We start from the raw sequence: 25,294 nt of genomic DNA, 5'->3' as shown, positions 1-25,294 counted from the left end.
AGAAGAGGATGAGATGATTAGATAGCATCACCTGCTCAGTGGACATGAATTTGAGCAGACTTGGGGAGATAGTGGAGGACAGAGGAGCCTGGCTGCAGTCCACGGGGTTGCAAAGAGTCGGACACGACTTAGCGATGGAAAATCAGCAACAACAAAGAGTGTTTGATTCAGTTGGTTCAGAGTAGGGCCCAAGAATGTAAACGTTGAACAGGTTCCCAAAAGAGGATGATGGTGATGACGCTAGTAGCAAAATTTGGAGAACCCCACAGGAGGAGACGGGGACGACCGAGGATGCGCTGGATGGGTGGCATTCAGTGGACATGAGTTTGAGCAAATTCCAGAAGATAGGGAAGGACAGGGAAGCTTGGCATGCTGCAGCCCATGGGGTCGCAAAGAGTCGGACACAGCTGAGCGCCTAAGCACAGCACAGGATTAATCTAGGCACGCTACAGTCATGGGGTTGCAGAGTCAGACACAACTTAGCAACTGCACAAGATTTGTTCTAAACCTCTCTGTTCTCATTCTGAATGCCTCTATAATCTCTGAGCACAGAAAAGAATGCAGTCAAAGTAATTAAACCCCTTAACTAGTTTTTTGAGGAGGCCACCTAGACAATCTTCCTTACTCTAAGAGAAGCAAAGATCTGGATGGGGAAACAAATGGTGGTCATTACAGAGTCCAGGTCTCCCCATCCAGGGCCTTTCTGCTACCATCTATCTGCCTAGGAGACCCTTCCTTGCTGTTAGCCATTTAAATTTATTTCTATAATTTTTTTTTTTTATTAGCAGAAGACAAAAGAATCCTTTTATCTTTCCATTTAGATGAAGATGCCCGGAAACAGACAAAGGTCTGAAGGTAGTCAGCCAGAAAGAACTGGGCGCCAGGAGGATGCACGGTCTAGGGAGCGCTGGGAGAGACCTTGCTGGCTTGGCCTCCTTCCAGCCAGAGCCCCTCCCCCAAAGTGCATGCCCCCCACACCTCCACCCTAGGGAGAGGTGCTAGCAGACCGCAAAACTGAGAAAGCAAGAGGGAGAGGAGGAAAGATAAGAAATGCAGATGATGCACAAAAAGAACATGTCTGAAAAAGATGTTTATGGTATTAATATTTCAGAAACCGCAAAGTCATTGTTCTGAATCTATCAAAATACAACTCTCCTCAGGTTGCTTATGGAGGGCAGTTTTATTAAAACTTCTAATTACTGATGTTAATGTACTATGGTGCATTTTGCTTTCTAGTTTATCAAGCACCTTGCGAAGCACCCAGTCATACATTTGGAAACTGCTGAGAAAGGGTAAACCTCATCTTTCTTTGCCACCAAAGTCTGTGCATGAGATTTTTAAGCAATGTCGTAGGTCATTTTCTCCCCTCTGTTCCTTCCAGGGCATAGAGAGGACAGAAGAGCTGTTTGATGTCTGTCTTTTTCTAAGACCCATATATCCAGCTACTGATCCTGCATTTTCCCTTGGGAAGCTCATAGGACTCTCAAATTGAATGTTTTCCAAATGAATATCATTGCCCACCTCTATGTCATGTCTGACTCTTTGAGACCCCATGGACTGTAGCTCACCAGGCTCCTCTGTCCACGGGATCTTCCAGGCAAGAATACTGGACTGGGTTGCCATTTCCTTCTCCAGGGAATCTTCCGGACCCAGGGATCTCCCGTATCGTAGGCAGATTCTTTACCATTTGAGCCACCAGCTCATGTACCCATGTCGGTTCCTGACTCCACATCAGGTTGGCAATGCAGAAACTTCTTTTTGTTTTTTTTCAAGGCTTGTCATTTTATTTGGGGAAGGGATTGAAGGGTCTCTGTTTTTGTGTGGGTTTTTTGTTGTTGTTGTTTGGTTTTGGTTTTTAGTCATGCTGCACAACTTGCAGGATCTTAGTTCCCCAATCAGGGATTGAACCTCAGCCACCGCAGTGAAAGCGCCAAGTCCTAACCACTGGACCCCAGGGAATTCCCCAGAAAACTTCATTCTTCACGCCATGCTATTCCCACAACAGTTAATCAGGTATCGTGTCCTGTTAAGTCCATCTCTTAACCATCTCTTGATTTCCCCCATACCTCTCCAAGCCAAAGTGTCATATTGTAATATATGCCCATAGTGGAACCCACTGCAGGATTCTTGCCTGGGAAATCCCACGGACAGAGGAGCCTGATGTGCTGCAGTCCACGGCATAAAGAGCCGGACACGACTTACTGACTAAACAACAATTATCTCTTGCTCGCTGGTGATGATGGTGGTGGTGATGATAGCTATTACTATAGTAACATGTTAGCTAGTCCCCTCCTAACCTCTGGTCTTTAATTCTCCAGTAGCAATTCTTTAAAAGCATTGGTATTTTAGGTGGAAACTTCCTTGTTTAAGAAGGGCTGTCCTGGGCCTTGCAGGATCACAAGTATCTTTGGTCCCAATTCATTAACACCTTAACCATTAACCACACCCCTATGACCCTAACCAAAACTCGACAGGGGAGTGGGGCAGAATCCCAACACTGCCTTGGGAATCATAGGAGAGCATCTCTTCTCTGTTAAACTGGTAACATTTTAGTTTAAATCCCACTCTTTAAAATGGTCCACTGGCCAACACCGCCGTACCCTTTCCATAAAGCCTTTACAAGGAACCCTGTGTCCAGGTTTCAAGTCCTAAAGACAACCCCATCTGCTTTTCCCGGATTTAGGAGAGCTTCTGAGGCTAACCAGTGTAATTAGGATCAAACACAACGTGGTTTTTAAGTTAGCCTAATGTAAAGTATTCTCCTTGTGCTTGTTAATTATACCAGGTTATTTGGGAGTTTTAGAACAAAGAAGAAAAAGCAGAGGGGTGAGTTAGTGCTAGGACTTAGCAAACCATATCCTGTTGTTGGAAAATAACATACTGAGTCCTAATTTCGTCACTTAGGAAATATTATTCCAACTCTGGTCTCGAAATATGACTACTATCTATAGGCAAGTTTCTCTTAAGGTTGGATGTAATACTACTCTTGTGTTTAAATTTTTCATGTCAACAAGAAATAGGAGAATATGCAAAAAGTCACGAGATTGCTTTGGATACTGTACAGATGGGGGCTTCCCTGGTAGCTCAGCGGGTAAAGAATCCACCTGCAGGAGACTCAGGTTTGATCCCTGGGTTGGGAAGATCCCCTGGAGGAGGGCATGGCAACCCACTCCTGTATTCTTGCCGGAGAATCCCATGGACAGAGGAGCCTGGCGGGCTATGGTCCATGCGGTTGCAAAGAGTCAAACATGACTGAATCAACTTGGTATGCACTGTACAGATGCCTGCAACATTTAAACATCAAAAAGGGGGGGGCGGTTTATTTCTAAGCTGTGACAGCAGTTTAAAAAGTCATGATTATATTATTTTCACTACAATGCCATCTCTAAGTCCTGGTCACCTTAGCTACAATCTGTGTTATCACATAAGGACTGGTGATCTATATCTCAATTTTCTAATTTATAAAAAGAGAGACAAGTCATTTACCTAATTCCAGTGATATACCATAGGTTGGAGATGGTAAGGAACTTGGTGGTGAGGAGGAACTTGCATTTGTACCAAAATTGTGCCAGGCTGCCCAGCAGATTCGTCTCTAGAATCACATTAGAAGTACAGTCATGTGACACTGGTCACGTTCAGGTGCCAACCTCTTATTTCCTGGGAATCCTTGCACTGTACCCATTTCCTTTCTTGCTGTCGGATAAGGGTTTTCTTTTTTTTTTTTTTTTGGATGAGGGTTTTCTAACTCTGGTTCTGGTTCCTGGTTGGGATTTCAGAGTGTGGCTATCCAAAAACTGCATAAAACTGTGCTCATTTGTGGAGTTGGAGGTCAGCCAGAGGCTTAAGGAGAGTCTAATCAAAGGGGTCCCTAACCCGAAAAGCTTAAAGAATCACCGAAGAGATTTCTGTGCACTCATACAGTCCCAGGAAGCTTTGTGGACAGTGTCGCAAGGGATGATTAAGTATAGTTAAAAGTAGAAGTGAAACGTGTGATGAATCTCATGATGGTAAAGAGCAATCAAAATTGAATTAAGGTGAAATTACAGAAAGAAAATCCATGGTATTTAATTATGTTGCATTTTATTTAGATAAATGAAAAATCTGCATCCCCCCCAAACAGAAGTAAGAATCAAATATTGTCTCAGATTAAAGGAAAACTGCTAAGCTTGAAGCTTACAACTGAGAGCTAAAATTTCCAGCCCTTCAATATCTCAAAGGAAAATATCGGAACAAAGTTATCTGTGTGGCAGAGAGAGGCAACTCGGGTGTACCATTAGCAAAAGAACCTGAGGGGGAACATTTTATATTCCTCAATTATAAGAAATGGCAAGAGTGTACAAGTCTTGCATTCCTTTCTATTGTACATGGCTCCATAGTAATGCAAAAATTAGCAAAGTTTAGGCACTTGCTCCAACTTCTGCAGTTTGCATTTGATGCTTAAGGACCTCACAACAGCAGCTTTAAACTTATAAAATTATAATACAGAATTGTATGTCATGCTACTGTTAATGGCATTGCTCCTGTTAATACAACAATGATGCTTAATGGACACAGGTACAGAGCTTGAACGGGAGTAACCCAGGGCACATCAAAAGAGCACAGTCACCAAGCAACTGCCACTGAAAAACCAACTCTGATGGCTAGAATGACCCGGCCAAGGCCAAACACCAGTAGGATGAAGTGGCAGGATGGAATTTCAATCCCCCAAAAATGACTACCATAAACTACACAAATCTTAAACCTGTTCAAGACAGGACAAACCTTCTTCCTGCCATAGAAAGGAAGCCAGTCACTAATTAGAAGTCAAATGAACTCCTTAAAAACTGCTGTCATCTCCAAATTTCAGTTGATCTTCAGAAATTGACACCAGCGTTTCAGCGTATTTTTAAGTCTCAAGTTGGCAAAAGAAAGATCTTTAGATCAGAGGGTGTTTTTTAATTTGGAGATTTTAAAGTTTAGTAATTAAGCACAAGTGGCTATTAAATGTGCAAATAACTCCTAAAAGGATATTAATGTTCTCCAAGTGCAAGGCCATACATATGCTCTTAGCATGAGGAGTATTTCTAATATGGCCAATTTTTTTTTTTTTTTATTGTAATCAGATTTGTTGGTTTATGAGAAACTACTTTCCAGTTTTAACAGCCAACTGTCTTTTGGCTAAAAAAAAAAAAGACTATTCTAGTTTTGCTTAAGTGTTATGCTTTAAAATAATTTAATCGGCAGTTGAAATTTAAGTTCTCAAACTGGAGTACTGAGTTTAAGTAAAATTTAATTAGTGTATACATCAGACCGGTTCTCTACCCATGAAAAAGTGGAAACTCTCCAGTAGATAGCAGATGGTTCTGTGTGTGTGGCAATTGTCTGACAGAATCTTGTATATTAGCATGAAGTGGAAATCATTTTGACACTTTAAGAATTTTTTTCCAAGATCACCTGTTAGGCAAGGCATTCGTACTGCTAAGCCTTCTTAAAATGTCTTTCTAGAGGCATTTGTCATTAACACGTATTAACAAAGAGAATTAACTTTTCAGGAAGCACCACCAGATGGTAGCATTGTTTCAGGACCTTCCACCTGAAAAGCTCCCAGTTTATTTCAGTGGAGGCCTCTCTGACCTTGACTTGCCCTAATCTGAAACTGACGTAAAGCAGTGACCGGGTAGTGACTACCTTAGAAAGTTCTAGCTTCTCTGCTTTTCGGATGCAATAAACATAGGACCCAGGCTTCCTATGATCTAAGAAATCCAGCAAATCTAAGTGAAGCAAATGTTTTATTGAAATCAGTTGTCAAATCACAATTTATCCAAATGAACATAATGCTACATTGTTCTTAAAAGAGTGGGCACAAATATGGCACAGATTAACAATCCAGCATCTATCAAAATACCATTTGTAAAGAACCTGACTTATTTCGTGCTGTGTGTGAATGGGGGTCCAGCATGTAAGGTCGACTCAAAAACAGTCAATTCTTTTCTTGATAACGTGAAAACATTTCACTACTTTGCCTCAAAATGAAAGCACACGCACCCGTCCAAACAACCGTAACAATCAGGAGAAAAGACTCCAACTTAATCTGCTCCTGAAAAAAACTTCCTTCTAACCTCCACCCGGGGGCTAGGAAGAAAAATTTCCCAGTAACAATGGGACATTCTGTATGTCTCCCCCCTACCCCCCGCAAAAAAAAAAAAAAAAAAAAAAAAAAACGCCTTTTATTTTTAGCATACTATGCATAATAGGAAAGTGACCTATTTTAGAGTGATATTGAACAGGGAATCTAATCCTTAGTGAATTTTAAAAGAGGTGGAGCTTCTGATCAGGAATGTTATTTCTAGAGAGCTGTTTTTCAAAGGCTGTAACTGAGGCAGCAGAAAGCTTCCCGAGACTTCACCGTGGCCGCATGCCCCGTCGTATAATGTGTGATACAAAAGGAATTGCACTATGCTGTAATTTCCTTAGACGTTAAGAAAAAAAATATATACAATAGATACAGAAGGAGGGTTACTTGAAACATACATATAAATACATAAAGAATGATACTCCAGTTTGAGAAGCAGAACCAAGAATTGCCAACTCCAGTTCTGGGCTAAGAATTGAGGACCTTGAATCAGAAACATTATATGGTACCGAGGGAAAATGTCAGTGTGGTCTTGACAAGAGGAAATGTTATCCGGCTATAGCTCCCGATGAAGCCTCAGGATTGTCAGGGGTTCTCGGGAAATGAGAGCAGTTGACATGTCTGTTCTTCGGTTTCCAAAGTTCTGAAAGACTGGTCTCGTCAGCAGCATTCAATTTCTTCCCCTACTGGTCTTCACATTCTGGTCTTGCAAGTACACAAGTGTAACTGTGGAAGGAAGTCAGAATCAAAAGTAAATGAAATCTGCTTTTCCTCTCTCATTTCTGCAGTAGCACTAAGAGTTGTAAGAGGGAGATGCGGCCAATGGGAACCCTAGTGAAAACCATAGGTTGAACCCCGTAAGAAAGAAACATGGTGAGGGGGTCCATAATAGAATGTCCTTTGTTACTGAGTGGGCCAAAAAGTTTGTTTGGATTTTTTCCTAAGATGTTCCAGAAAAACCCAAACGAACTTTCTGGCCAACCCATATTCAAACAGAATAGTTAGGCTCTCATGTGCACTGTAAATGTTCTTAGAAAGCAGTCATACTAGGGGGTAAAATGAAGTCACTACTCTTAGGACACCAGTAAGACTGACGAGTATGTCAATGAGAAAAAGGAAACTAACCTGGGTCTCCTAGTCTGACTGATGGTTATTTCCCCAGATGTAGGTTCGGGGTAAAATCCTAATTATTTGAACTCATAACAAATCGGCCATCTGAATGTGGGGGCGGGGGGAGCGGGTGAAGGGGGAAATTATTTTTTTTTAAAAAATGAAGTTACTTACCTGATGTTTTAAGATTCCGTGGGTTCAGGTTTCGCCAGATCTCTCTCTTGGCTCTGCGTCTCCTCCTGTGTTTGTGTTTTCATCTCTTTTTCCAACTCGCTCTGCACTTTTCCCTCCTGGCTGTCTCCCTTCTCTTTCAGTTTGGGTCCATTTGTATCTGGGGACTCTTTGGTCGAGCCTCCCGAGGCCTCAGCATCCTCCGGGGTTGAGGTTTGGTTTCCAGGGTCACCAGCAGCATCACCTTTTTCATCTTCTCGGGATTCAAATGGTGACTTCTTTCTTTCTCCAAACCCGGCACTGCCGTCATCTTGCAGCACAGACTCTGTTTCAGGGATTTCTCTCTTTTTCTGGGATGGGAGAGCTACCTCTTCAAGCTGCTGGTCGTTTACCCTGGAACCTTCTATGCTAGTGGCCGCCACCTCCTCTGAAGCTTCATTCGCATCTTTGGAAATGCTGGGATGCGCATGTTCCCCAGTGCTCAGTGGGGGCTCCTCTTTGGCTTCTATGGCTTGTGTTTCATCCACCGGGCAGGCCTGAGGTTCGCTTTCTTCTTTCTCCGTTTTCTGCCCAGCTTCCTGGCTGTCGGCTTCTGCCAGTTGAGCCTGCGTCTGGACATCGGTGGCCGTTTCTTCCGTACTCCCCAAACGGTCAACGGCTGTCTGAATCACGCTCTGTACAAGTCTGCAGCTCTCCTTCTGAAGTTTCGAAATCTCACTTTCCACCTTGCCGTCTTCCTCTCCTGTGATGCTCTCTCTGCCTTCCTGACCATCAGCCTGCTCACCGTCTCCACCCAACTCCCGTTTCTGTGATGTGGTTTCATCTCCTTCCAGGTCAGCGCTGATGCCTTTTCCAGGCGTAACAGATACTATCGCTGGTATTGATTCTGCTTGAGACTCAGTCCCTGTGGATGCCGCATCTTCTTCCCCAGGCTGGGCAGGAAAATCTTTGTCTTTTTCTGAGGACTCTTCTTCTGGTACTAGATGTGCTTCTGCAGATTTCAAAGCTTCAGCTGTTTCCACAATCTTGATCGCTTCTCCTAAGACCTTCTCCTCCACAGCTGCAGCTATCAGAGCTAACGCTGCCTCAGAGCTTTGAACTGGGATTTCTGTGCATGCCTCTTCCTCAGAAGCCAGCAGGGGAGAACTTCCTTCAAAACTGATGACCTCCTTTTCCCCGTCGATGATGGTGACATTCACTGTCTGAACCAGTTGCTTACTGAGCTCTTCACAAACGGCCACAGCTGGTTCGTGCTCAGGTTTCTCTTCATTCCCTTCGGTTGCCTCCACTTCCACTGTCTCCCTTTTCCCTTCAACTACCATCTCTCTCTCTGCTGGGGCTGGAAGAGACTTAGCAGGACTGTGGAGTTCTAGATTACCATTCTCTTGAAATTCACCTTTCTTAGTAACGTCCTCCTCAAGGACAACTTCAGTTATTTTTTTCTCAGTTATTTCTGTATCGGTAGACACAGCAAGTCCTTCCACGGATGGTTCTTCTTTGGCTTCCTCGTCAGAGCACGGGCCAGTCTCTTGAATCACCTCAGTCTTTGAAACGATGGCTACAGTCTCCACTGTTCCTTCCTCTTCATCCGTGTGTTCTAGACCCTCTGCCATCTTTGAAGACCTTTCGTCCTGCAACTGAAAATCAGAAGATGCTGCAGGCAGCTCTTTCAGTGCAGGAAGTGCCTCACCTTCGGGGACCTGGGACTGAGTGCCGGCTGGAACCTCACCATCTTCACGGTCATCCATGCTCTTGTCTGGCTGGCTTAGAGTTGAAGCATCAAGATCTGCTACTGGGGTGCTTCCATTGGTCTCACTGTCTGTGAGGGTTTCCGCTGAGTCAGGAGCAACAGCCAGCTCTGGGGCAGTCTCTCCTACCCCAGTTCCGGTTTCAGCCAGACAAGTGCTCACCAACTCCCTGGCCTCTGCACTCTCTGTGCCTGGAGGAACTTCTTCCAAGCTTTCCACGGTGGCCTCAGCAACCACCTTCTCCTGTGTCAAAGTCTCAGTTTCAGTATCTTGGACAAGCCCTTTGGATGCTTCGTCCATCACTTCCTTCAGATCGAGGGCCTGAGAACCCTCCTCAGCCTCTTCCACTTTCTCCAGTATTTTGGTGTGTCCTTTCTGGGTTGTCTGGATGGCGTCGTCTGGCAGCTGTGACTTTTCTCTAACTTTTTCTGCAACGGCCTGCAGCACCTCCTGGGTCCTCCTCGCCTGGTCCTCCGCGTCAGGCACGCCGCCCTCCACCTCTTGCACTGGTGTCGCTTCCTCGGTGGTGTCTGGAGAGTCGGTTAACTGAGAGACAGCCGAAACCATGTCGGCGGTCTCCTCCGCACCAGAGGCCTCTGTGGTTTCGGCGGCTGTCACGGCTTCCGAGGTTAATTCCACCTCGCCGGCCATCTTGTCATCACCAGCTTCCTGGCCCTCTGGCAGCTCTTTGGTAACGATGGGGGTTTCCTCCGCGACGACTTCTCTTTCAAGCACCTCCTCGCTTGGTGGTGTGGCTTCGTCTTCGGCTTGTTCCAGAGGTTCCGTCACCGACGCTGAGATCCAGGAGGGCGCCCTTTCTTCAATGTTGGTAATGGCCCTTGTCCCGTCCACGACAGCCACCGACACGGTGTGAACCAGACTCTTGCTGAGCTCCTCTGACACATCGACATCCAGCTGCTTCTGCTCGGGCCCCTCCTGGCTCTTGGGGGCTTGCTGGGCTTCGGTTTTCTCTCTTTCCACCGCATCATATTCAGAGAGAGGGACCACGGCTGGGATGTCCGCATCTTCCTCGTTGGCCTCCGCTGGCCCCGCCTCTTCGACGGCGGCTGGTTCCTGCTTCCCATCTGGCCGTTTCTTCCTTCGCCCGGGAATAAACTTCCGGATGGAAACCCAGGACTCTTCTTTCCCCGGCTCAGCCTCTGAGGCTGCATGTTCTGCGCCAGGCCCAGCGACAGAGTCTTCGCTTCTCTCTTCCAGTTTTGACTTTGATTTTTTTCTTGAGGTAACCAGTCTTTTAAAGGTTTCCCAAGTGGAGACGCCCTCCCCTTCGGACGGGCTGCCAGCCGGCTCGGGTGAGGAGCTTCCTGGCGGTTGCTCGTGGTCCTGGGAACTGGCAGCGGCCGCCTCTGGGCCCGGCTCCTTGTCCCTCCCAGCTTCCTCTGCTCTCTGGCTTTCCCCTCCGAGGGGTCTTGGTCCCCCTTCGTCGTCGGAAGAGGATGCTTTCCTGGCTCTCTTCTTGGATGACCCCACGCAAATCAGGGCTTCCCAGGACACGGAGGTGTCGACCTTGCGCTTGAGCTCCTCGGGCTTCGGCTCCTCTCCGTTCCCTTTGGCCTCTTCCTGAACTTCGGAGGCCGCGCTCTCCGTGGAGGACAGGGTGGCGCTTTTGACTTTGTCCGCCTCGTCCTCCTTATCGCTTTCAGAGAGCCTTCGCACGCGTTTCTTGGGCGTCACCATCTTTTTGAAAGATGCCCAGGGGGTAACACCACCTTCCCTCTTCTTCTCCCCGTCGGAAGTGATCCCTTCCTCCGCCTCCCCATCCTGGCCCGGGGCCTCGGCCACCCCTTTCTCCAGACAGGTGATCTCCTCGGGCTCTTCTGGAGATGAAGCTGAGCTCTCGCCGCCCTTCGGTTCGTCTGGACTGTCGGGAGAATCCACGGAGGCTGGGGGCTGCTCCCCGGACTCCTCATCGCCGCCTCGTTTTCCTTTCTGCTTCTTTCCAGACAGCTTTTTCAAGCCGGAGCTCGTGAACAGTTTCTTTAAAGGGCTCCCCTGCACCTTAATTCTCTCCTGCGAGGACAGCATTTCGGCCTCCCTCACGGTGCCCTCGGGGGGCGTGGACGGCGATTTTGCGTCCCCGCTAAGCTCGGTTGCCTGGGAGTGGTCCCCGCTCAGGGCGCCCGCGTCTTCCTCCGTCTTCAGCATCTCGGCCGACTCGGCTTCCGGAAGGTCGGCGCTCGTCTCGGTCGACTTTTCCGGTGGCGAGAGCGCCGCTGTTTCTTCCGCTTCGGCTTCCGGCTCTTCCTGGTCCTTCTCCACAGTGCTAACGTGGACTTCGGCGACAATCTCTACCTTTTCGTCAAACACCTCGGTTGCTAACGGAGCTGGTCTCTCTTCGGGAGGTGCCTGCGCTTGGTCTTCAGGGGGCAGCTCCACTTTTTCATACTCGGCCGACAGCCTGGCCTCCTGGGTGCTCTCGGGGGCCTCCTGGGCGGGCGGCTGCTCGCCGGGCTCTTCGGTCTTTTCGTTTTCTTCAGCTTTTTCGGGCTCCTGTTCTTTTTTCTTCTCCGAAGCCTCCAGCTCCTCCTCCCTGGGCTTCCTGAAGCTGGTCTTTTTGCGCCAGCCGGCCCAGCCTTGAGTGAAGAATTTTCTGAAGGGCGAGGCGGTTTCGCTGGCCACGGGACTAGTCGGGGAATCTGCAGGTTTGGGGGGTTCTTTCTCTTGTTTCTCTTCTCCTTCATCTTTGCCTTCCTCAGCTGCTTGACCAGACTCGGCCTGAAGGGAGATTTCCGTGCAGCTCTGCTCGCGTCCGGGGGCCTCCTCGGGTTTCTCGGTGGACTGTTTCAGTTCACCGTCTTTGGGTGTCGCGCCCCCAGTCTCGCGGTTGGGCTCTGGGTGGTCACCAGCCCCGTCAGACTCTCCTGCCCCTTCACCTTCATCCTTCTTGACGGTGAGGAGCTGCACGCTGTCAGACTTCTCGGTCTTATCCTTTTTCACGGTGAATTTGAAGCCGACAAACTTGAACACCTTCTTAAATCCTACGTCGTTACCCTGGGGCTCAGGGGATTGCATCAGCTCATCCACGCTGCTTTCCGAGGCAGGGATGGGTTCCATCATCTCAGGCATTTCCTCCTTCCCCTCCTTCGTGATGTCTTGAACCACCGCTGAGTTAGCAGCCATCTCTTTGTCTGAGTCCCTTTCACTCACATCTTCAGACTCTCTTTGTCCAACTGTTAACAGAAAGAGGGGGTGGTAGGGAAGAAAAAGACAGACATGATTATAATTCAAAAAAATTAAATATTTAAAAACCATGACCAGTGCATACTGTAACAGTCGAGCAATTCCAAGATTCAGGATCGGGTAATGGTCTTACCAGCATCTGTAAATTTCAACAGATTATGCAGCTTTCAAATGATCTTTAAAAAATTCAGGTTCAAAGGTACTACTCTGCTGTTTCTGTTCCTTTTAGAGAGAAAGTTAACATTCAACTAGCAAAAAAAAAATTAGTTATAGGTAAGTGGCCACAGCATCACTGAGGGTCCTGAGCTGCAACAAAAGATGGTGCATGACCTAAAGAAGACCTTGCATGCTGCAACTAGGACCCAGCACAGTCAAATAAATAACTAAAGAATGTTTTTTTAAAAAGACAAGAGTTGGGGGGAACATTTTTACAGACGAAGTTTGAAACCAAAGCAAGGAAATTATTTGATTGGCTATAGCTTAAGTGGTTGCCTTATTTGGGAATGCCCAGTTGGCTGTTTGTCAACAGACTTAGGAAAAAAATCACATTTACTAACACTATTCTAATAACTCATTCAGTCAAGGATCAAAAGGTGCTAAAATTTTGGGGTGAAAGGTTGTCAGCACACCTGCAGTTTTAGAGTATCAACACACAGGTGACTTCATTTCAAAAGGAACAACTTCCTTTACAATGGAGAAATCTTCCAGCCACTGCCGTAACTACGCCATCAGAATTAACATCCCCAATAACAGGACAAAACTGTCATCATGCTTCCCAATATGAGACACTGAGAAGACCAGTAAATCACCCACATAATACTGACAGAAATGTTTAACAGAACTGAATCGTGTGGAAGCAGTCAGACAACAGCCCACGATGAAGAACATCCTATAAAATAACCAGCCTGGACTGAAACATCAATGTTGCAAAAGATAAAAATCAAACATAAATACAAATGGATTGCCTACAAATCACTTTCAAATAGTTTAAGGAGAGAGAATGAGGGGGTACGGAGAAGAGGAGAGAGAGAAGTAAAGAGCATGAGGTAAAACATCAGTGAATGGTGAACTAGGTCACGTGTACAGAGGTGCTTATTCTATTTTTTCTGTAGGTTTATATTTTAAAACTTGTTGTGGGTTAAAGAAGCTAGTCGATGCGATTTAATAAAGGGTAGGATGTGCTAAATCTAAAAAATTAAGAAACCTAACAACCAGAGATGCCAGGCGTGGACCTCAGTTGGATATTTGTTAGAGCAAGTCAGCTCAGTGACATTTTTGGATCTTCTTGGGAGAATGATTTGAGATTAGAGGCGACCCATTTTTACCAAAATGAAAGGGTAGAAATTTTGACTGAAAAGAAAAACAGGCTACCAAATGTCTATATACCACGATCTCGTTTTGGTTTAAAAACTCTATCCATCTCTCTCTCACACACACACACACCATCCACATATGACTTCTGGATGATGAGAATGTAATATACTTTAGCTTTACCTGTCTGAATTTGTAAAATTTTCTACTTAGTATTGCTTTCTGTTTGCTTTTCTACTTAGTATTACTTTATTTGGGGGGTGGGGTGGAGCTCTAAAACCACTGCAGATGGTGACTGCAGCCATGAAATTAAAAGACGCTTACTCCTTGGAAGAAAAGCTATGACCAACCTAGACAGCATATTAAAAAGCAGAGACATTACTTTGCCAACAAAAGTCTGTCTAGTCAAAGCTATGGTTTTTCCAGTAGTCATGTATGGATGTGAGAATTGGACTATAAAGAAAGCCGAGCGCCGAAGAACTGATGCTTTTGAACTGTGGTGTTGGAGAAGACTCTTGAGAGGCCTTTGGACTGCAAGGAGATCCAACCAGTGCATCCTAAAGGAAATCAGTCCTGAATATTCATTGGAAGGACTGATGCTAAAGCTGCAGCTCCAATACTTGAGCCACCTGAGGCAAAGTTTTCCAATGAGTCAGTTAAATCATTGGAAAAGACCCTGATACTGGGAAAGATTGAAGGCAGGAGGAGATGGTTGGGTGGCATCACCAACTCGATGGACATCAGTTTGAGCAAGCACCAGGAGTTGGTGATGGACGGGGAGGCCTGGAGTGCTGCAGTCCGTGGGGTCACAGAGTCAGACACGACTGAGTGACTGAACTGGACTGAACTGATTGCTTTATGTAGTAAATAAAAAGGTCAGTTAAAATTGACACACAGAAAGGTCCCAATAATGTTGTAACAAAATACATGGCCAGTTTAGATACCAGTGTTTAGAACATAGCAGTATTTGAAATATAGAAATTCTTTGGAAATACAGAAACTATCTGCATCTCCAAATTCCTCATCAAATTTACATCATCTTATTTCTCCAGGAAAATAATTTTATTCTTTGTGTGAAATATTACAAGCCTATGTCTACAAATTTCCATCGGACTATTATTGGGTTTGATTTTGAAAGTGAAGCCAAGAAAGTTCAGTGGAAAACTGTCCAAAGAACCACCCAAGTAAAGACCAGAGTCCTGTTTGAACACGCTTTATACTGTGCTATACGTGCTATATACACCCTAGCAGCTTCCTGAGTTGCTCAGCTGGTGAAGAATCTGCCTGCAGTGCAGGAGACCTGGGTTTGATCCCTGGGTTGGGAAGATCCCCTGGGAAGAAAGTGCCAACCCACTCTAGTATTCTTGCCTGGAAAATTCCATAGACAGAGGAGCCTGGTGGGCTACAGTCCATGGGGTTGCAAAGAGTGGGACAGGACTTTGTGACTAAGCACACATACCCGCACACACCTTACCCTAAAGTTCTTTTCCCCTTGCTTTTTCTTTTCTAACATGACCAGGTTTTTTGGATAGTCGCAGATAAAACCCGTGATCATCTGGGCTGCTGCTTCTTCTGAGAGGAAGGAGAGATACCGAGGAGGTGCTCTAGCCCTAACCACGCACGACAGGGGTGGGTGGGGCCTTGTGACAGTCCCTCGGTTGTCTGTAAGAGTTTTGAGAATCAGGCAATTCTCATTTTTTCTAATTGATATCAGTCAGCATCTAAAGTAGCATTATAAAATAAAAATAAAACCAAACTGAACATCTTATCAATTAAAATAATTTTTTTTTTTCTTTTTTTGCTGCACCACGCAGGCAGGATCTCAGTTCCCCAACCAGGTACTGAACCTAGGCCAAGGCAATGAAAGCCTGGATCCCAACCTCTAGGCCACCAGGGAACTCCCCAAACTGAACATTTTAGATAGACATTTTAGGAAGACAAAGGAATTTGATTAATTTCAAGTGCTCTTCTTAAAGGGTACTTTTTCCTTTTAAGAAACAAATCCTAAAAAAAAAAAAAAGAAACAAATCCTAAACTCTAGTTAATGACATGCATGCTTGAAGTGTTTAGGAGTGAAGCATACTGGTGCCTGCAACTTACTTTGAAATGCATAAAAAAGAAGATGCGGGTTTCCCTGGGGCTCAGGGGTAAAGAATCCGCAGGCCAGTGCAGGCGACACAGGTTTGATCCCTGGTTTGGGAACAGCCCACAGGCCACGGAGCAACCAAGCCCGTGTGCCTAAACTATTGAGTCTGTGCTCTAGAGCCTGGGAACTGCAACTGTGGAGCCCTGGAACCTCAACAACTGAAGCTGGTGCCCTGGAGCCCATACTCCATAACAAAAGAAGCCGCCACAACGAGATGCCCATGCACCGCAACTAGAGAGTAGCCCCACTTGCTGCAACTAAAGAAAAGCCCATGCATCAAAGACCCAAAAAATAAATAAATAAAATTATTAAAAACAAAAAGTAGGATGGATTCATGAATGGATGGAGGGATGGATAGTTGGAGAACTGTGTCATTAGGCAAGAAGAGAAATGTTAATTATAGACTCTAAATAAATATACATATGTAATAGTCACATTTCTTTCAACTCTTTCAATACCTTAAAATTTTTTCGTAAATAAATTTGGGGGGGAAGCTCCCTGGGTGATAAAAAATCACTTTGAAATACACATTTGTGACCAACTCTAGAATTTATAAACTATAAAAGAAAAATTACAGCCCACATTAAACATTGAGGCAAATATCCCAAGAGAGAGAAAAATCCAGACATATGTGACAGATTGTCCAGCATACCCAACCCTGACATTCTTTTAAGTCAGAATCTTCTGGGAACACTCTCTCCCCATTATTTTTTTAAAAGTATGTATAATTTTCTGAAATAAGAAGAAAATGCTCTTACGTTTTCATTTGTTCCTGTTGTAAACCAGCTGTTAAGTCTAAAAATTCTTGACATTAAGTGGATTTCCATGAACTACTATACAAATTTTCCCAATTATAAAAGCATACTCACGAGAACTTTCTGCAAACGCTTTGAATGCAATACAAGAGATGTGACCTTCTTTTTTTAAAAGGTGGATGATATCACTGGGAATATACTGGAGGAAAAAGTCAAACCCCAATAATAAACTCCATTCTACCATAATTTTACTAGTAACACACGCACATATAACTTTCCTGCCAGCAAGAGTGAGGTAAAAATACTTATTAAGTAACCTCTCCAGAAACCATTAAAAAATGCAGAGACACTCTGCTAACAAAGGGGGAGATAGCAGGTGTTATACATATCATTTCTGCCCTACTTCCCTATTCCGTGCTTCTAATCTGCATTTCAATTTGAAACACCTCTTATAAAACTCTTGGATGACTGGAATGTTTACAGTCAAAACTTGGGGAGACAAATAATAATAGCGGCCAACTGGCAGAACAAAATCGCTACTGAAGGTTCTGTTATAGCCTAGCAATATTCACATGTTCTTGTTAGAGTGATATATGGCTGAACCCATTAAAAAAGAAGAGTATTTAGGATCACAGGAAAACTTTTAAAAACCCTAACTGGTCTGCAGTCTCTTTTGACCTAAGTGATCCTAGGAACTACTATTGTCAGAACAATCTTCCAGATTGGGCAGGACCCCTGCGGACCCAGATGGCACCTCTGTGCTTTGTGCAGGAGGCTGGACAAACCCAACTGCACTTGTCTTCCTCACCAGCCGGACCTGTATAGTCCTTACAGAGAGGCCCCTTCCCGAAACTACCCCTTCTTTGATCACATCAGGCAGGTAAGGTTTCAAAATTCCCTAAGGACTCCAGGACCTATAGGATAATCTTAACTACCCAGCCTGCCAGCCAAGTCTGCTTCAATTATGTTCTAATACATAAGCCAACTTAAAAAATTTTTTATTGGATACATGTATGTATATAACTGCTTTGCTTTACTGTACATCTGAAACTAACACAACATTGTAAATCAACTATATTCCAGTAAAAAATAAGCCAACTTTGATCTCAAGCTTGCCATTCAGAGGTCTGGAACCAGACGCAAACCATGTGCAACCACGTGGCTGCCCACTCAACTGGGAGTGAAACCTAGATCCATTTTCACAAGCTCCCTTGGTATTTCGTGGCCATCACTCCACGTGCGACAGCCCAAGTGGCAAGGCCCCCTCCGTCCTGTTCAGCAACCCCAGGTTTGCTCAGCTGCCTCCGGGCTCTCCAGTGGAGGCAACTTGTGATATTTTTTTTTGTGGGGGGAGGCCTGTATCATCAGAGAAGGCAAGGGCACCCCACTCCAGTACTCTTGCCTGGAAAATCCCATGGATGGAGGAGCCTGGTAGGCTGCAGTCCATGGGGTCACTAAGAGTTGGACTGACCGACTTCACTTTCACTTTTCACTTTCATGCATTGGAGAAGGAAATGGCAACCCACTCCAGCGTTCTTGCCTGGAGAATCCCAGGGACAGGGGAGCCTGGTGGGCTGCCGTCTATGGGGTCGCACAGAGTCGGTCACAACCGAAGCGACTTAGCAGCAGCAGCAGCCTGTATCCTATTCTACCTCGCCTCCCGCCCACCTCCAGGACAAAGACCTTTCCAGGGGACCCCACGCCGCACAATCTTTACCCCAACCTTGACCACCATTTCTTCTGTCTTTGTCTTCCCGGAGGTGCCCCTTTCTGGCAAGAAGCCACCTGCATGCAGCCTGGGGCCTCCCTCACGCTGCGGGTGTTTTTCACTCTCCAATTTAGATGCTGGCTGTGGGTTTGGGCGCCTGTTCCACAGGCCCCAAGGGAAGCCCTGCCCCTCGGGGGCCTCGGCAAACCCAATGGAGCGGAGAAGACGGTTCTGCAGCCCTGAGCATGCAGGCATCCTGGGGTGTCCCTTCCTCACACCACCCCCTCCACCACCACCACTGCGCGCTCCAACCAACACGTCGCCGGGCGCTCCACGCGATCCCGCCTGCCCGACGCCGGGAGAACCGCCACTGGGGACGGGGGGCGCGCGCTACTCACAGCAGAGGCTGCTCCACCAGGGCATGGCGCGCCGCCGGCCGGCAGGGACAGCCCGACAGAGGCCCCGGAGGCCCAGCCGTCTGCCCCCGGCTGCCCCATCGCTGGATGGAGACTGGCGGCCGACCCCGGGCCGCGCCGCTGACGAGGGCGCCCCCTGGGGGCCGCCTCGCGCGTCACAGAGGGCGCAGCCTCCTCGCAAGCCTGCGAGGGGCCCTGACCATCAATCACCCACACCCGGGGTCCCTCCTCCAAGCAAAGAACACTCAAAACAAACTCAAGCACACACACCGAAAATCCGACAGATCTCCCCGGCCAGAGGCGCCCAAACCTCACTGCTGCTGCACTCCTGAACCGCCCCTCTCTCTTATCCATACTATATGCCTTCCAGTAGTTGATACAAAACCCACACTGCCTAACAGAGGCCCGGGGCGTGGCAGACATCCCTGCATGGGTTGGTTTGGTGGTTCAGTTCAGTCACTCAATCGTGTTCTACTCTTCGCAGCCCCATGGACCACAGCATGCCAGGCCTCCCTGTCCATCACCAACTCCCGGACTTTACTCAAACTCATGTCCATTGAGTCGGTGATGCCATCCAGCCATCTCATCCTCTGTCGTCCCCTTCTCCTCCTGCCCCCAATTCCTCCCAGCATCAGGGTCTTTTCCAACGAGTCAGCTCTTCGTATCAGGTGGCCAAAGGATTGGAGTTTCAGCTGCAGCATCAATCCTTCCAATGAACACCCAGGACTGATCTTTAGGATGGACTGGTTGGATCTCCTTGCAGTCCAAGGGACTCTCAAGAGTCTTCTCCAACACCACAGTTCAAAAGCATCAATTCTTTGGCGCTCAGCTTTCTTTATAGTCCAACTCTCACATCCATACATGACTACTGGAAAAAGCATAGCCTTGACCAGATGGACCTTTGTTGGCAAAGTAATGTCTCTGCTTTGGTGCTAAGTGCTTTAATTTCCTGAGTATTAAAATAAAAAATGAGGACTTCGCACAGGTTCCCATTACCAAGCTATCATTTCCAATCATAGAGCCTTAGAGCTGAAAGGTAGAGGTCACCTGGTCCCTCCAACTGGTTTTGTTTGTTCAGTGGCTAAGCTGTGTCCAACTCAGTGACCCCATGGACTACAGCACGCCAGGCTTCCCTGTCCTTCACTATCTCCCCGAGTTTGCTCAAATTCATGTCCACTGAGTTGGTGATGCTATCTAACCATCTCATCCTCTCTGCCCCCTTCTCCTCCTGCCCTCAATCCTTCCCATGCTTTGGCCACCTGATGTGAAGAGCTGACTCACTGGAAAAGACCAGCTGGTTTACAGGGGAATAAACTGACTTCAAAAATGGTTGTGGGAAATGCAAAATGGTACAGCCACTTTGGAAGACAGTGGGACAATGTCTTGCAAAATTAAACATGCTCTTACCATTTGATCCAGCAATCCTGCTTCTTGGTTTTTAGCCAAATATCCTTGGTATGTACTCATACCCACATTTGGTATGAGTTGCAACCATGTTCATACAAGAACCTGCTGGTGGGCGTTTCGAGCAGCTTTATTCCTAACTGCAAAAACTTGGAAGCAACCAAGATGTTCTTCATTAAGTAAATGGATAAATAAGCTGGTATATCCAGGCAGTAAAATATTATTCAGCATTAACGATGAGCTAGCAAATGAAGACATGGAGGAAACTTAATAAGTGCATATGACTAAGTGAAAGAAGCCAATCTGAAAAGGCTACACACTGTATAATTCCAACTCTATGACATTCTGGGAGAGGCCGATTTGTGGAGACAAGAAAAAGATCGGTGCTGCCAGAGGTGGGGAGGAGGGAGGGGTGAACAGGCAGAGCACAAAGGACTTTTTTAGGACAGCAAAACTATTCTGCATGATACTCCAATGGTCGGTCAGTCAGTTCAGTTCAGTTCAGTCGCTCAGTCGTGACCGACTCTTTGTGACCCCATGAATCACAGCACGCCAGGCCTCCCTGTCCATCACCAACTCCCGGAGTTTACTCAGACTCATGCCCATTGAGTCGGTGATGCCATCCAGCCATCTCATCCTCTGTCGTCCCCTTCTCCTCCTGCCCCCAATCCCTCCCAGCATCAGGGTCTTTTCCAATGAGTCAACTCTTTGCATGAGGTGGCCAAAGTATTGGAGTTTCAGCTTCAGCATCAGTCCTTCCAATGGTAGATGCATTTTATTATATATTTGTTCAAACCCACAGAATGGACACACCAAGAGAGAACCCTAATGTAAACAAAGGACCCTGGGTGGTGATGATGCCAAGCAGGCCAAGGATGGTAACAAATGTCCCACTCTGGTGAGGGACGTTGATAACGGGAGAGACTGCCTGGATGGGGGATGAGAAGTGTATAGATACTCTCTGTACTTTCCACTTATCACTGCTGTGAACCTAAAACTGCTCTAAGAAATAAAGTCCATTTCTTACAAAGTATTAAATAAAGTTTGTCTCTCTCTTTTTTTTTTTTTTTTTTTTTCAGTTTTGGCATGAAAACTCAGTTTCAGCATGTGGGATCGAGTTCCCTGACCAAGGATCAAACCCCGGTCCCCAGCATTGGGAACATGGAGTCTTAGCCACTGGACCACTAGGGAGGTCCTCAGAGTTTGTATTTTTATTTATTTATTTAGTCTTTTCAAAAGAAAAATAAACCCCATGAACTTTCAAAGCATTAAAATTCTTATTCTCCATATGTCATTTGTAAGTGTTATAATTTATAGATGCCACTTATGATAAGAAAAAGTATTTAGACATGCCAACATCTAAAGAAACTACTGCTGTATGTCTGACGTGGACAGCAGTTCAAATTCTATTTCAGAATAATAAGCAGTTTTTTTCATGGTTATGGTCATGGTTTAAAAAAGAAAGAACACATATATCCTACTGACTCTTCTAACATAGATAATGGTTCAAAAGTTCACCTGAGCACACCTATAACTTATGTCATCTTGTACATCAACTCTACTTAAAAAAAAAAAAAAATTTAAAGATCACCTAACCATCATTTTGTCACTTTGTCAAGGTAAAGACCAGATAAACGAAGAATCAGTGGGTGCTAAATGGAGGGGTGGGGTGGGGAGAGTTAGACAGGATATTTGGATAATAGCTGGAAGGGTGGAGAAATCGGACAACTTAACATCAACCTATGAGGGACAGGTGGACACTGTCTACAAACCCTGAGGGCAACACAATGTCACCTGTGGCGAAGGATGCACAACCTAAATGCAGGTAAGATAAAACAAACACAAAATGAGGAGGGTGGTAGAAACGGGAGGAGAACTACATGCTTCGAACATGTCAATATCCAAAAGACAAAGGTTACACAAATGTTCCAGATTAAAAGAGGCTAAAGAGATTATGACATAATACCTGAGGCTGGATCTTGTAATGTAAGAGGAGAATGCCAAAGGGGACATTATTAAATAACTGACAAGATTGGAAAAGAATGGCAGACTACATAAAAGTCTTGTGACAATGCAAATATCTTGATAACAGTATTATGCTTACTACAGGAAATATCTCTATTCTTAGGAAATACACACTGAAGCATTTAGGAGTGAATGATCCTGATGTGTGTAACTTACCCTCAGATGGTTCAGAAAGCTTCACATCTCATGCCTACATAAGACATGACAGGAACCTGGATGCTGCTTTTTAAAAAATATTTATCTGGCTGCTCTGGGTCTTAGTTGCAGCATGTGGGATCCTTAGTTGTGGCATGTGGGATCTAGTTCCCTGACTAGGGATCGAACCTGGGTCACCTGCATTGGGAGCTAGGAGTCTTAACCACTGGAATACCAGGTAAGTCCTTGTATGCTGTTTTTTTTGTTTGTTTGTTTGCTAGGTCTTCATTGCTGCAAAAACCTTTCTCTAGTTGCTGTGAGGGCTTCTCTCTGTGGTTCTCTTGTTTCAGAGCACAGGCTCTAGGGCGTGCAAACTTCAGGAGTTGTGGCTCCCAGGCCCTAGAGCACAGGCTCAATAGTTATGGCTTGCAGCCTGAGTTGCTCCAAGGCAGGTGAGATCCTCCTGGATCAGGGATCGAACTCGTGTCTCCTACATTCGCAGGTGGATTCTTTACCATTGAGCCAGGGAAGCAGCTGCATGCATTTTTTTTTTTTTTAATTTTGTTTTCCAACATAGACCAACAGAGTCAATAATGAAGCAAATGAGACAAAATGTTAAGGGGTAAATTTAGGTAAAAGGTACATGATGTGCCCTGAGCTATTTTTAATTTTGTTACTTTCTCTAAGTTTAAAGTTGTTTTAAACCATCAGAAGAACAAACAAGTGCAGATGACCAATAAAAATAGAACAACAAAAATGGAGAGGGTAATGATTCACACTCTGGCTCCTTGCCTCACACGATATACCATAATACAAATTTTTATCAATGACTAAGTAACAGCCAAATTCTTCTCCCATCCCTCAAAGAAGAGACAGAATTCAGGTACAAAGGATGGAGAGCAAAGACCAGAAGTTCTGGAGACAGACTGGTGTTTGCATTTCAGCTGCACTGGATCCTTGGGCACAATTCTTGAAGTTTCTCTTCTGTGTCCTCACCTATAACATGGGTGCCCTCAGCCATTCCCTTCAAAGGCTAGTCAGGAGGGTAAAACACTCAGTTGGCTGTCTATAATAAAAACAAAACAAAAACCATTAGAATGGCTTTTTTTTTTCTGCTTGACTGTTTCCCTCAGAAGTTTTAATTACTTTTTACCAATTCCAACAGTCATCTATATAAATTGTTGAAGATGTAAAAATACAGAAAATTGGGAATACATCCATAAAGACAATGTCCAGCAGTTAAGTGTTTAAAGTGTTAGTCGCTCAGTCTTTGCAACACCACAGACTGAAGCCCGCCAGGCTCCAGAGTCCATGGAATTCTCCAGGTGGGAATACTGGAGTGGGTTGCCATTCCCTTCTCCAGGGAATCTTCCTGACCAGGGATCGAACCCGGGTCTTCCACATTGCAGACAGATTCTTTACCACCAGGGAATGATGGCTCATTATCTGAGCTACGAGGGAATGTCCAGTGATAATCGCTATTAATATCTGTATCTTCTGGATAAATTATTTAATAGTCTTCAAATGGTTGCATAATTTATTTTTACGTCTCCTTGTTTTTAGACAATTTCCGTTGATTCCATTTTTCCTTACTGCACTCATGTGTATAAAATCATTGTCCAACCCCAGGAAGGAGCTTTTGAACAGAAGAGGGCAGTCGTGAGCAGCAGAACCGGTAGCCTTGAGACACTCCTAGACTTTCAGGACCACAAGATGCTATGGAAATATGTAAAGTTTAGCTGCTCTTTCAAGTTCTGCGAAGTCGAATGCCACATCACATCTGTTTTTATCTCTTTGACTTCCGACACAAAGACTTCGAGGGGGAAAACGGGCATTCTGAGTTAACTCCCTACCTGTTCTTTTTATTTGCACCATGAAAAGATCTAGATCCTTCTACCCCATTTTGGACCAAGTGAAGGATCATATGTGACCGAGCCTTTCTTTCTGTGTGGACCTCCCTTCCCCACCCTCCCCGCTTTCCCAGTCTCCAACTCCACACAATATCCAGCAGCATGACCTCACATTTCCCAGGTTCAGGCTGAAGCTGGAGGCTGGGAGACGCAGACGTCCTGCCCTCCTTCCAGTTTGTCATGAGCAGAAAGCTCCTCAAAGGCGTTTCTGTGAGAAACACTTCTAGTCTGCATGCAGGTTCTGAGTGAGTTAAAGACCTTAGCTTGGTCAGCAAACCAGGTGGCTGTTACACACATAAAAGAATAGCCCCAAAATGTGGGGTGGCAGAGAGGAGGGACCAGGCCGGCAGGTTTGCTCTTGGGACTCCGGGAAGCTGGTGAGTGCCAGGAGGCAAACTGTGATGGAGGCAGGGCTGGGGGTGGGGGGTGGCGGCTTCCAAGAAAGACCCAGTGTCCACCTATTTGGACACAGCATGGCAGAATCTACTCACGACCACACTAACGAGCATTTCATTTCAACACAATTCCTTCCCACCCCAATAATACATTCAATGACTTCAAAATCTCCTCTGCTCTAATTTTTTTGAATTTATTTTTTGGTTGCACTGGGTCTTCCTTGCTGGACATTGGCTTTCTCTGGATGCAGAGCCCGGCTTCAGTAGTCGTGGCTCTGGGGCTTAGCTGCTCCATAGCACATGGGATCTTTCTGGATCGGGGATCGAAGCCATTTCCCCTGCATTGGCAGGCAGATCCTTAACCACTAGACCACCAGGGAAGTCCTCCTCTGCTCTAACTTGACATCAGCTCCCTACGGAATTACAGTCTGCCTTAGATTTGTCCAATGGGAAAGGAAGAGGAAAATAAAAAAAGCTTGATTATCTAAGCACCATTGATTTGGAAATGTACTTTCTTGGTATCCAAAAAGTCCTTCCACAGGATAACTGGTTTTAGGCTGAGCCTTTCTGATACAATGCATAACTGTCCCTCCTTCGGAACACTGAATTATCCAGCCATTTTGCAGAATGCTGCTATTAATACTGCAAGTCTCTTGAATGCCCATAAAGTCCAAACAAGGCACTCACATATTTGGTGATGCTACGGTTCACCTAGAAACTCTACATTCTCACTGGGCATCAAAGATG

General features: G+C 45.7%; 1 protein-coding gene across 2 annotated transcripts in view; it reads right to left on the bottom strand.

Annotated features, from left to right (window-relative positions):
• Positions 1 to 4,063: 4,063 nt before the first annotated feature.
• Positions 4,064 to 25,294, bottom strand: part of AKAP12 (A-kinase anchoring protein 12) — a 105,876-nt gene continuing 84,645 nt past the window's right edge. For both annotated transcript variants that reach the window (XM_043888278.1, XM_043888279.1), the window contains 2 exons: positions 7,397 to 12,332; positions 4,064 to 6,838 (listed from right to left, as the gene is read on the bottom strand). In XM_043888278.1, coding sequence (XP_043744213.1) covers positions 7,405 to 12,332 — 4,928 coding nt within the window. In that variant the 3' untranslated portion in view covers positions 4,064 to 6,838; positions 7,397 to 7,404. The remainder of the gene's footprint in view (positions 6,839 to 7,396; positions 12,333 to 25,294) is intronic.

This window comes from Cervus elaphus, chromosome 26 (genome assembly GCF_910594005.1).
Source record: "Cervus elaphus chromosome 26, mCerEla1.1, whole genome shotgun sequence".
Taxonomy (NCBI): Eukaryota; Metazoa; Chordata; class Mammalia; order Artiodactyla; family Cervidae; genus Cervus; species Cervus elaphus.
This window is presented reverse-complemented; position numbering and strand designations above follow the sequence as displayed.